Source organism: Nuphar pumila, chromosome 13, assembly GCF_984573655.1.
Source record: "Nuphar pumila chromosome 13, dmNupPumi1.hap1.1, whole genome shotgun sequence".
Lineage (NCBI taxonomy): Eukaryota > Viridiplantae > Streptophyta > Magnoliopsida > Nymphaeales > Nymphaeaceae > Nuphar > Nuphar pumila.
The window spans coordinates 2,565,906-2,579,379 of record NC_143261.1 but is presented as its reverse complement, the minus strand read 5'-3'; the positions used below and the strand labels follow the sequence as shown (position 1 = coordinate 2,579,379).

Genomic DNA, 13,474 nt, shown 5'->3' with positions numbered 1-13,474 from the left:
GCAGTGTGATGCTGTACCTTCGAGCAGTGTTTTCCCTATCACCAAAACCAAACTGTGTAGTGAAATTTATCTTCAGACCATGATAGCTATAGTTTTACCACTCATAAGGCTAGTTTGGACTTATTTTTCAAACTTCGGCGCATGCCTAAAGAAATGGAAATCAATGCTCTTTCTAAGAGTTCCGACATCCCCATTGTTAGAGACCTTTAACTATTTTGGCTCCAAATCAACTCAGGATGCTGAAGTTGCATATGCACAGACAATCAGAAGTGCTGAAAGCCTTTTCAAATAATCATACCCATGATAGGAGAAAAAATGAGCAAGATTAAGTGATTAGTTCAAGATTTATGGCAAGAGATCTAACAGATACACATAAAATATCCTCAACATGGCATATTGAGGCCCTGCTCAGGAAATGGAACACAATTGACCAAATCATCATTTTGCTGGTTAAAAGTAAGGTATGCATCCCATTCCGCTCAAGAGAACCTGATTTTAAGAAAACAACGCACAAATATGATAAGGAACCATGAAATAACTCGATGGTAAGGTCTCACTATTATAACCAACGGGGCTCCAGTTCGAATCCCGCAGGGGTTAGGCCCCCGCTTGCCTATCTTCAACAACAACAACAAAAATGAAAAAAGTTAACGAACCCCGTCCCTACCCTACAAAAAAGAAAACAAGGTAGAAAACAAGAGGGGGAAGATGAAGGATGGCAAGGTGGATTCAATGAAAATTGGCGGTCAAGACGTGGCACAGCCATGATAAAGAAGGAGCCTAAAGAAGTTGAGCAAGTTCATGATAAACAAATGTCACGTTCAGGCAAGTGGTAATGGTTCTAACCAGTGTTGTAAGTATCATACAGTATCGTACGATACGGTATGAGACATATTGTTACTTTAGGCCTAATCGATACAATACACACCCATATCGAGATACGGGTTTAAATCATACCTATATCGGGTGTATCGTACGATACACCCCAATTCAGGGTGTATCTTACGATACACAATTAGTGCATTTTATGTTGCACTCAATTCATTTTTTTTCTTCATTTTTTTAAATATATAAAAAGACTCCTTCAGGTGAGTGTTCACTCCTAAAGAACTTGAGAGTGATTTGGGGCTTGATTTCTTGGAAGAAGAAGAAGTCTTCATTTTTTTTTGAACTTAAAAAAAATGGTTATGTAAAATTTTAAAGTATTGAGAAACACTTGGGGATTTTGTTTTTGATTATGTAAAAATGCATTGTTATGGATCTTATGACTTGTTAGCTTAATATTGTTGTTTATCATTTCATAATTTACATTTTTCTTATGAGATATGCATGCCATTCATAGCAGCTCATGGAGACATAAATGCTTCATATGTGATTTTATGGTTGTATTTTGTGCAATTCATCATTGTTTCATGTGAAATGATTTTTTTTTTATTTTGCTAGTTTTTTTTTATTTTTCTTGATTTTTTTTGGAAATTTTTTATTAAAAATTTACATACGATATGATACGATACGGTGTTACTTTGGGCCTGACCGATACGGGTAACGATACGATGCTTACAACCTTGGTTCCAACGATTCGATTAAATCGTACAAAAAGTAAATGCATGACCACTTATATTGATATGACTACAAATAGAATCTTGTTTTGTGTGTACGATTGCAGCCTTCATATAATTGTGATTTACTTAACGGAAATCAATACATGCCTAACTCGAGATGAATGGACTTCTTGAACTTTCCAAGGCTATGCAACTTCAACTATAAACTTGGCCAGTTGCTTGGATTCAATAAGTGCACATACAACATGAGAATAGAGATCAACCCAACAGACAAAAGAGGAAAGGGGGAAAATGTCATTTTTGGTGAAATAAAATGCAAGATCAAAATCAAACATGCTTGTATATAGACAATGGTGAGTACCAACTGCCAACATGCCCCCTCAAATCATTACTAGGAACATACTGACAAGAAGCCGTTTTATATTTGCATATGACCACTTGAAATGGGGAGGGAAGTGAAATAAATAGCTGATACTACGGGAAGGTTTCCACTTTTGCTCATGGGTATTGTAACTGGTATTCCGATCCTACCACAGAATGTTAATCTAATATTTTAGCTGCATAAGACAATGCAATCACTGTGTTGCTCATCTCAGCCAAATGAATGGCTACCAAAGAATTTTCAATTATTTGTCACTGCAAATAATAATAGAATACTTCTTAGGCTAGTAAACGGGCATTATGCCCAAACAATAAACAAAGAGTAGAAGACATGAGCCTGTATCATTCATTACAAGGTATTTTCAAAATCTATGAGATTTCAGGGCGGACAGCATGCTCCCAGCAAGATATCAGATTATGATGATCAGAGGCATATGCATGGCACCAAGTATGTAACCTTGAAAAATGAATAAGAATCAGTTACAATGAAAGACAATAAATTAGCATTTATTCTGACTCAAGACCTCTCATCCAAACTTCACGATGCTTTTTCAGATATTAATAAGAATAAAATTTTGGTGTTTCTTTTCTTCGTTCCTTTATTCTTAGCATATCTATTTGTGTGTCCTCATTCACAAGAAGAAATAGATAAAATAACATACGCTTTTAATATCGCCATTTTACCAGCTCAATTTGATCATCTTTAAACAATCACTTTTAGGGCATGACAGACTTTTCAAACTCTCGATCCACACCAGTATGAACCAAAATCTCCGTAAGAAATCACGAAATTTAGGGTAAAACAAGCAAATGTCCAGAACAAGAAGAGGAAAAAAGCGCGGATAACCATACCAAGCGACCGGTCTCCGGGATTGAGAGAAACTGAGAGAAAAGCTCATCCACCAAGTAAATATTCGACCTCAGAGCAATCGGCGACAATTCCGGCAACTGCAGCAAGTCGGGATCAAGCACCGCGACGTCCCCCACTGACTCCACTTCCATGTCCGATCAAACCTCCCCACAATGCCAAATCGCACCGGTAAATCTCCACATGAAACCCAAGGGAGAACGAAAACCCTAGATCGCACCAACTCCACAGAATTCAGCCCGATTCCCGCAGACCTAACCCACGAAAAAAACAGAGATAAAACTCGGAAAGAATTCGGCGAATACGCCTAAAGAAACCCTAACCCTAGATTGCTTCTGTAGCTCTCGGGAAGATTCATCGGAAGTAATGCCGATTTAGGCATCAAGATGGAACAAGAAAGAAAAAAAGGGGAGAAGCGTTTCCGATCGATAGAAGCCAGAAGAGGAGATGCGAGACGAATCTGAACGAGAATTCGAGGAAGGGAGGGAGAGGGAGGAAGAAACGGCGTTGGGAGAGAGGAAGCGAGGAGACGGCGGGGATTCGACCGATCGGTTCCGGGGAAGCGTCTTCCTCAGAAGGCGAAGAACAGAAACCCTCGACCCAAGAAAGCAAATGGAATAGGCGCTCCGCGCTATTTTATTTACTAGTATAAAATTACGGTTATACCCTTAAAAACGGGGTTTCACTGGACCCTTGCGATGTTCTTCGCGCATTGGACGAGATTGTGCTTTGATATTCTAATGCCTGTATTGCCATTCGGTTCGGACTTCGGAGCGTGTCCACAACCGGGTTTGGAGGGTCCGAAATCAGCTCGGGTTAGGGATGTCAATGAATTGGATTTGTTCCGATATCCCACCAAATTTAATTCCATTTAGTTGCATTTGGTAAGCCAAAATCATGTCCGATTATGATCTGATGCTGAAATGGTTTCGGTTTTTTGCTACTGAATCCAAAAAATATCAGAATTTGATGGATATCTAATTCTATTTGCATGTAAAAAAACGGATGTAGTATGAGCTTTCACCATCCGAATCCAAATCTGAATTTGAATCTCTTTAGCCAACATTGGATTAATAGAATATGGTGTTGGCCACATCCAAGCCCAAGTGTTTACATCCTTAGCCAGGGCTTGACTTGGTTCGGGTTTGAATTGACAGCTAAACGGGCCAAGCTGCAGGGTCCAATTGACTCAAGTTCAAAATAGTTGCAATGTAACACCTCAAATTTTATAACTCGAAAATGGTAGATTTTTTTAATATCTTTGAATATTTTAACATATAACAGTGAAAAAACTCATTAGGCCTAAAAGTTGATGTGCTACTTTTCGTATTTATATATAACCATATGATTGTGAGAAGTTAAAAGAAATATATCTCATCATGCATAAAATGAATCAAGGTTCACAATCATTCAAAATATTAATTACTTTTGTCTATTGACATAATAATCAAATAATAAATCAGAATCTAAAAAAACTTGTAAATGTAAAGGAAAGGTAGGCTAAGTTCCCATCACAACCTCCCGCTCTTGCATGTAAGCTACTCCTCATTACCTGAAAAATATTAAACCATATAGGGTCAGACAAAACATGTCTTAGTAGAGTGAGATATACTAAACTTGTAAGACAGGAATACAAAGAAAAAAATTCAGTAAAAATTTCATAGTTTAGCATTTGGAATTAACTGAAACAATTACACAACTAGTCATGCTTATTCAATCAACCAAATTAAACAAGAGAGCATCAATTTATACATTTCAAAAAATTAAAATGCATGAGCAATAAAAATGCATGACTTACCATATGCTGAAGTCCTTCAATGCGTGCATAAATTTTTATCTTTAATTAAATTTTCATTCTTAAATGATGCATGTGATGACTGACTAATGCACATGCATCTTATGTTATCACTTCTTAGCTCAGCTGATACGACACAGGCTTAGATTCTCAGATCAAGACCATGGCACAGACAGTGTTTTACATATAGGGGTGGCTTTAGCCTGGCCAAGCTCATTTACTAAGATGGAGTGAGGGACGTTAATACGAGAGAGATTCCTAATACCTTTCAACTCGATGCACTAGTTTTTCTCATGAGTACCTTGCCTTCTGCGCTGCAGCCTAATGTAGAAGTTTCTTTGTAAAATCATGAGAGGGGAGGAGCAACCTTCCGTACTCGAAACATACTTGCTCCACAAAGTTTTGTATCATCTGTCACTCTCCTAGCAAGTATCTTGAGCTTTAATGTCAAGTGATTACTTGATTATATTCATAATTTTTATGCAACATCAAAAACTTGAGCCATTTTATGGACAATGAATGCATTCTTATAAAGCATTGGAATATTCACTTAATTATACTTATAACATAAACTTGAGCATATGCATAGATGAAAAACGTATTCATTTTCGTGCTTCAGTTGACACATATGCATGTACATGGCCAATGCAATAAAGAACATGAATTTCAGCATCCACATCATTGAAATATTCATATCATCATCATCATAACATGAACATACATGCAACCAACACAATATTTGAAATGTAAACATAAACTTGCATTCATTGGACCTTTTGATCCTTTATCTTAATGTGTAGGCTTTATTAGGCATCATGCCTAACCATTTATTAACAATTCATGTATTAGGCATACTTCTGGATAACATCCGACTTGCATACATATCCACATAATACATGATGTTCGAAACAAAGAAATTTGTAAGAAAAACATGCGAACAATGCATATGTCGACCCTTTGTCCAAAAACCGATCTTGATTAGCAAAATCTTTAACTCTGTCAGACTGTTACAGAGTTTACAGAAAAATTTATGTTCGGTAAACAGAGTTGATATTTTTACAGTATATAAAAAATGTCTTCAACTTTCCGTAGTCGCAAACCGTTCATGAAAAATCTTTATATGAGGAAATTATGAACGTTTTACTACAGACATGTCATATTCTTTTCCGATTGTCACAGGGTCGTGCTTAGTTCATAAACAAAGCCCAAAATTTTACAATAGATGCAAAAATTTGTTAGCATTCCAACACAATAAACCATTTGTCAAAACTCCTTCGAATGAAGAAAATACGAACATTTTACTGGTCAAAGGTCTGACCGAAAAACTGTAATTTTGGGTCTATGCATTCGTGTCGGGTCAAACTAAGCCACCCAAATCCGTACACCCATGATTTTTCTTGCATATTTTAAAATAAAAAACACAATAAAATACACAGGTAGACCTGACATATTCAATTTGAGATAAATTATATTTTTTCTCAACCTTTTGGTCAGAAAAATATGCCTATATCGCATATGCTTTATTTTCTCAAGAATAATTTCAGCAAAATGCACAATAAATTAACTAAAACATATAATATACATGAAATAAAATATAAAAAAAAAAACTACAAAAATCACAAAATATCTACCCAATCATAATCTATCAGAAACCATCAAATATTGCATAAATCTAACCACAAAATCTATATTATTTCTAAAATTACCAATTTCATTTCTAAAAAAACTCGATATTTCCAAAATTCATAATATCTCAAGATTTTATTCATAGAAATTCACAAAAATTTTACAGAAGGTCTACAACAATATATCCTGCCAATACAAATAGATACTTACAAGAAAATCGTAGCATAATTTAAATATTTATAAATTTTATAGATTTCTTTTCTAAGAAACTGAGTTTTTATGAAAAACTCGATTTCCAAGAGGGTTTTCCTTTGGAGAAATTGTTCTTTTTTCTTGGATCTTTAGATATGGTTCAAACCCACGGTTAGGAGGGTTTGATCATGGGATAAACTCATAAAAAAATTATTGAAATTCATGCCAAGAATTCCGTTCTTACAAGAAAAACATGTGACGAAAACTCTAAACCTCTGAATTAAGATGAAAACCAAAATTTACAGCATAGCATTATAACAAATTGACTCATTTTGGCAGCTTTGAACATGGACTGAGATGTTCGTAAGTGTTCACAGTTAACATAAACATGAAAAACATAGGCCACAAGAAAGTAAGATGAGCCACAGAGCAGATGTGTGTTTCATGAGTGTTAACATGTAACACAGACATGAAAAAGATAAATTAAAGGGTCCTGATACCTGTTGCATGAGTACCATAGATTTAGTTCAACTTTTGCAAAGCAAAATATTTTATAAGAGAATACACATTTTTGAAGCAGCAAAAACATCAAAATCACCACTTTTCCAATGAAGGTCCTTTTTTTTGTCACTTACAATATATCAAGAGCAACAGATAACTGGCTATGATGCTCACATAGGAGACGAAATGAATTCCACCATTCCCAGCTATCAATCACATGTTCTTTGCCCTGTAAGCAAATACAACAAAAAGTAAAGACACATCCAAGCATTCACTAAAAGATATTTTAATATTGGAAGTTACTTGTTAATAACAATTTTTTATGCCAAATAGGCAAAGCATTTCATGCAGATCATATAAAGGCATACTATGACAAGGCTGTAAATAAAAGACAGTCAAAAAAGATTTTTTTTGTCAAAGAATTAAGGATATCACCTTGACTGCAACAGGAAACTAGCAGCACAATTTTTACTCTTTCAACTGAAATTAGAATGAGATCAATCCAAATTCCTCGAAATTAAAAAGGGGCAATGTATTTGAACTAGTTGGACCAGCTAACAAATGTTTATCAATATTTAAAATTACTAGAACGAATAACATCTCAGAAAACTAAAAAAAAGAATAGATAGGAGTAATTTTTTCCAGCATCCACTGAAGATATTAGAATGAGCTCAAGCAAAATTCCCCGAAATTAAAAAGGGGCAATGTATTTGAACTAGTTGGGCCAACTAACAGTGTTGAATGTTTATGAATATTTAAAATTACTAGAACGAGTAACATCTCGAAAAACTAAAAAAAAGAATAGATAGGAGCAATCTTTTTCAGCATCCACTGAAGATATTAAGAATACAGGCTCAGAACCACACTTTAGTAAGATCTGTTAAAATGGCAAGGGTGAAGGAAGTCTCCACACCTGACAGAATGGCCAGGTCTATTATATTTCTTCATGCAAGTCTCCAAGAACATGAAAATTGAACTCAAGTTGGAGAGTAGAAACAACAAAATGTTAACAGACTTAAAAGCAACCACATAAGTCTTCAGTCAAAGAGAACCACAAGTACCAAACTTCAAAGAGAACCTACGTATATGGGAGTACATGGTGGCACATTAGAACAGAGATACGGGAAGTTTCTTAGGTAGGTGGGAAGCGCACTTCCCAGAAGCGTGATACTCCCCACTTCCAAAACTTCATGGGAGTCTCGATTCTACCACCCTTCTCCTATGCTTCCCAGACGTCGTCTATGCTTCCCTACATGCTTCCTATATATTTTTCTCAAGTTTCTTTTTGTGTTTTCCATGTGCTTCCTATCACGCACCCACTCCCTTGCCATATGTTTTCAATAAATTGGTGACCATCATTGTTAAGTTTTAACAAAAAATTAATTCTTAAACTACACAGTCGTGAAATTGGTAACAAATTGTTTCAAATATTTGGGATCTATCATTCAAAAGTATGGAGAAATTGATGGAGATGTAAATCATAGGATAAAGGTTGGGTGGATGAAATGGAAAAGTGCAACTTGAGTGTTGTGCAATCGTAGAATGCCATTGCGGTTGAAGGGAAAGTTTTATAGGCCGACTATTAGGCCCGCTTTACTATATGGTACGGAATGTTGGGCTGCCAAAAGATATCATATTCAAAAAATGAGTGTAGCTGAGATGCGTATGCTGAGATGGATGTGTGGAAATACAATAAAAGATAAGATTCAGAACGAGGATATACGTAAGAAGGTAGGCGTTGCACCCATTGAAAATAAGATGAGAGAGAATCGTTTACGGTGGTTTGGACATATTTGGCGAAGGCCTAATGATACTCCAGTTAGAAGGATGGAGAAATGGAAAAATATATTAGTTAAAAGAGGTCAGGGTGCGCCTAGGAAGACATGGATGGAGGTGATAGGAAAGGATATGAATGCTTTGAACCTCACTGAGGACATGGCATTGGATAGAAATGATTGGAGGAGAAGGATTCATGTGGAAGACCCAGAATGATTTTCTTTTTTGGTTCATATCGCCGACCCCAATTGTTTTGGGATGAAGGCGTAGTTGTTGTTGTTGTTGTTGTTGTTTGCTCCTTGTTCCATTGTTCCTGTATTACTTCATTTGTTATTCCTATTTCGCTTTCAAATTGATACCTTGCTTCTCGCTTCCAATAAATTTTAAAATACCTGACTTATCGCCTTCGCTTCCTATATCATTTGCTGCTTTCGCTTCCTAGTGTGCCAACCTTGCATTAGAACCATATGCATAAATTGAATGTAGAATTGATCTTTTTTTAGGACATCAAAGACAGAGATAGCACCACAGTTCATATTTGATGTTTTTTATGCAATAGATCAGGATATCATGTGCACTAATTAGTATCACCAAAGCCCTACTTGTTCTGCACCTTTAATACGATCTACATGTGATCAACTCTACATTTCCTATTTCTCTAATTATGCCTATCTAAAGCTAAAGTGAATGCAGCTGGTTCCTCTCAATACAACCTGAAAAATCTTGCACTGACTACTTTCTACTTAAAATACTTAAACTTAACGGGTACAATTATCTCATTTTTGGGCTTCCGGCTTGCAACTGGTGAGCAAAACTGTAATGGTTGTAAGTCCATAGTTTGAACCGGTTTGGACTATATTGTTATGAGTGGTTCATATGTTTGGCCAATATCGTAGACTCTTGAGTTATCTACATGGTTGCTACCTCCCAGGAGACTATTTTCAAAAAAGTCGATTAGTGTAGAGTACGATATTGAGAATGAAGAAAGAGAATTAGTAAAGAGAGATAAAATATATAAACATGTGTGCATAGTTAGCAAACTAAATTAAGAATAGGAGCCTAGAGCTTACTATAGTTGTAACAACCGTATCTTATTTATAAATAAGAACTTACTGAGTTGTAGACACACCCCCGCTTGGTTACAACTATAGGTTTAGGACCAGCTGCAGACATGAGAACTTGACTCGTGGACTTGGCCTCAACTACTGGTGGATCTAGAAGTACTTGGAATACTTTGCTTTATTTATGTTTTTTATTTAATGTTATGGACATGTAGTTTGATCCTTGAACTTAGATGAGAACTAATGATTATGTTGATGTTAAATGAATAAACTTGATGTTTATTTTTCTTTGGGAATTAATGTTCACGAATCCAGGCTCGAGAGGCCTCGGTTCAGATCGTTACATGGACCGACATACAAATAGGGCTCCATCGAGTCAAGTTGTATAAAAGAAAATTTAGTGAGAGTCAGATTTGGGTCCAATTGGGGACTTGAATCCATATTGGAGTGAGCACTGTGTTTGGCACCTTATATACAATGCTGTAATAAGCATTTCTTCTCATAAATGGATTTTCAGCATAAGACTTTTGGAGGTATCTTTGCTTCCCTGGACAACGTCCCGTATTTTTAGGATTTCTCCTTACCCCGTTTTATGGGGATACAGGTAGTGACTTCTCGTGGTGCGATGGAGCTCGATGTGCGAAGGATGACTAAACCCACACTCTAGAACCTTGAGATCTTGACAGTTGACTTTTGTAAAAGGGAAATGATGTATATTTCTCGTGTATCATTTTGTAAAACTGTGATTAATAAAATGTTTCATCTTGTTGTTGTTCACTCTGTAAACCGTCCTAAATTTCCACTTGTTTTTCCTTCATATTTTTTCGCCTTGCACAATGTATTTCAAAAAAAAAAAAAACTAAAAATCTAAAGGATTTTCTAAGTTGAGATTTTGGGGCGTTACATAATGAGCATTATCTCTCATCTCTCACTCACTACCATCGTCTTTTATCGTACACTTGCAACCTATCAATGCATGCTCGATGACACTCCTCATCAGCTTATATCATTTTGTATCAGAGCCAACACCACACGCTGAAGCACACAAAATTGGCAACATGAAGATCGTTGGCTATCTACAACTCCTTGATCGACTTTGCAGGTTTGAGCATTAGATGCATGTGATGATCAATCAGATGAGTGCCACTTGATCTGATGCAAGTATCAATACGGTAGATGTAGCACTTGCAAGGATTACCAACCTATGCACCTGCATGAAGATCTACAAGGATGACCAAGGCAAACCCTCGATGGAGCAACATATGAAGAATGTTAACTCAACATTGGAAGAGTTCGAGTGGACTCTTGTAGGGTTGAGGGCAATTGAGATAGATGTGTCTATTCCTTGGCTAACGTATATTCTCAATTAAATTGCTGCAAGGATTGGAGATTATAGAAAGGAAGTGATTGCTTGCTACTTATAAGAGGAAATTATGCAATAAAAACTACTCTTCAAGGTAAAATTCCAAACATCTCAAAGCTTGCTGCATTAGACAAGGGGGAAATGGCCCATTTGAATTCCCTAAGCGCAATAACAAAAATGACTATGATGCCTTGCCATCATGAACAAATGTTGCACTTCCCTAAGGGCGCAATTGCACACACACACACACACATCATTGGCCAACGACCTCTTGCATTAGTTGTCACAAGAGACTCAACCAACAACCTGCTGCACTTTCAAAGCAGATGGGGTGCCTTTCTACTCAATCACTTGAAGTGTTGCACCCACCAAAGCAAATGCCCAACCAGTGTAAAGGTTTGGGGGTGTTTGACCTAGGAGGAGTGAAGACCAATTGAAGCATTGGAGTGTAGCTGAGCCATATTGAGGTAAGGGTGGGCACATACCTAAAGCAAAACTGAGAGCAATAAAACAAAAACAAGAGGAGTGATCATGCATATATTTTGCATTTTATTCATACGATTTTATGCATGATCCAGTGAAAAATCACATTAAAAACTCATTCTTATCAGTGTTTTTGAGAAACGGCTTTGAAATTCAAAATATAGGTAAAATCGCATATTTGAAGCCATTCCTTGCATTTTTCAGTATTTAGAGTAGTTTAGGACTATTTAAGTTGAAGTCTAATTAAACTAGGAGTTAATTAATTAATTTTAATCGGTTCAGAAGTAGTTTTTGTAGAAAACTCATTTTTAGAGGAAGACCCTTTTTATAATTTTTGAAAACTATCCAAACTTCCATAGAAATTGCGTGACCTAAAATTTTTAGTATAAACGTTATTTTTTTAGCTGCAACCCACATCCTTTCTTTTGAAAAACACGTCCTTTGTCTCCCTCCCCTTTTTCTCTTCTTCCCCCGTTTCACTTTTGGCTGGTTCCTCCCTCATTTTTTTCTTTTTATCTTGTTTCGTCTTGCTTATAATCCCTGCTATCACTGGCTTTTTCTTGTCCTCATCATCGAAAGTACGTGCAACCTGGAGGAGAGACCGCGTTCTTTCTCTCAACCTCTCCATCGAAGGTAAATCATAAGGTTTGCTTCTTCTCACCCATCTCTGTAGCTATTTTAGGTTCATTGCAGGTTTCATACTTCAATTCATCATCATTATTGCATATAGAACAATCTGATTTTTACATTCTCTTGATTTTACATATTAGATTAGAGCATGTGCATCGTAAACATTAGTTTAGCAAGTTTTCTATCATAAATCAGTTATTGTTTGAATAGTTTATTTAGCATATATTAAAAATTCGATTGTCGTCAATAGTTTGATCATAGATTATAGTTGTTTGTCACATTGTTTTTACATTTTTTTTTATAGATCACACCTAGCATGATAGCATCAACAAGTGTGCATTGGTGTGTTCACAAATTCTCTATCAAGTTGCAGCAAGAAAACTACCTGTGTGATCCTCTGATCATGTAGTCTCTCAATTTTCTTTATTGCAGCGTTATAACATAAGCATCTCATTAACCTTGTATAGCCGATCATCATAGGCATGATCTAATTAGAGTTTTCTTTTTAAGCACTGTTAGATAAGTGTTGATTCATTATTTGCTTATTTATTTAATTAGTTTGCAATCGACTTTTTCTCTTTTACATTCTAATTAATTCGTCATTGTTTAATTCATGGTTTCTGCAGTTTATTTGTTTATTCAACAAAGCTGCATTAGGTTAACAATGTTTTAATTTCTGAAGTTAATGTGTTTTAAACATGTTATACGTAATTTGTTGGTCTAATGTTTCATAGTCGGTTAGGTTAGTTCACATTTTCTTAAGATAAGATTGTTAATCAGTTTTAGTTTATTGTAAGTTTAGTTATATTTTATTTAGTAGTGTTGTTCACGTTTTTGTTACTTCATAATTAGTTTGTCATTTGATTGTCTCAAATAGCTAGTTTGTTTATATTGTTTTAAATAATTAGTTTCTTACATGCTTTAGTTAATTTGTTTCATAGTTTGTTAGCAATTTGTTACATGTTAGTTTAGTTTGTTCATAATTTGTTACATAGTTGTTAGTTTGTTTTGCTAATTTGTCTTTTAGTGATTTAGGATTACATGTTAGATTATATTGTTAGATTCTTATTTTTCTTGATTTTTCATAAAACTAACCTTAGATTTTGGCATACTTTTCTGTGTTTTTGTTTTGCAGGAAAATGGTTGGACGTGCAATAAGCCCTCAAACGAGCCCTCTGAGGTCCCTAAAAGGTATCCTCAAAAGGCCCTTTGAGCTCCTCAAGGAGCCCTCAATAG

General features: G+C 35.7%; 1 protein-coding gene across 1 annotated transcript in view; it reads right to left on the bottom strand.

Moving 5' to 3' along the window:
* The window catches only part of LOC149817503 (putative serine/threonine protein phosphatase 2A regulatory subunit B''delta), a 60,691-nt gene extending 57,267 nt beyond the window's left edge, over window positions 1-3,424 (bottom strand). The window contains exon 1 of the mRNA XM_089984261.1: window positions 2,796-3,424. Coding sequence (XP_089840387.1) covers window positions 2,796-2,945 — 150 coding nt within the window. The 5' untranslated portion in view covers window positions 2,946-3,424. The remainder of the gene's footprint in view (window positions 1-2,795) is intronic.
* Window positions 3,425-13,474: the final 10,050 nt, after the last annotated feature.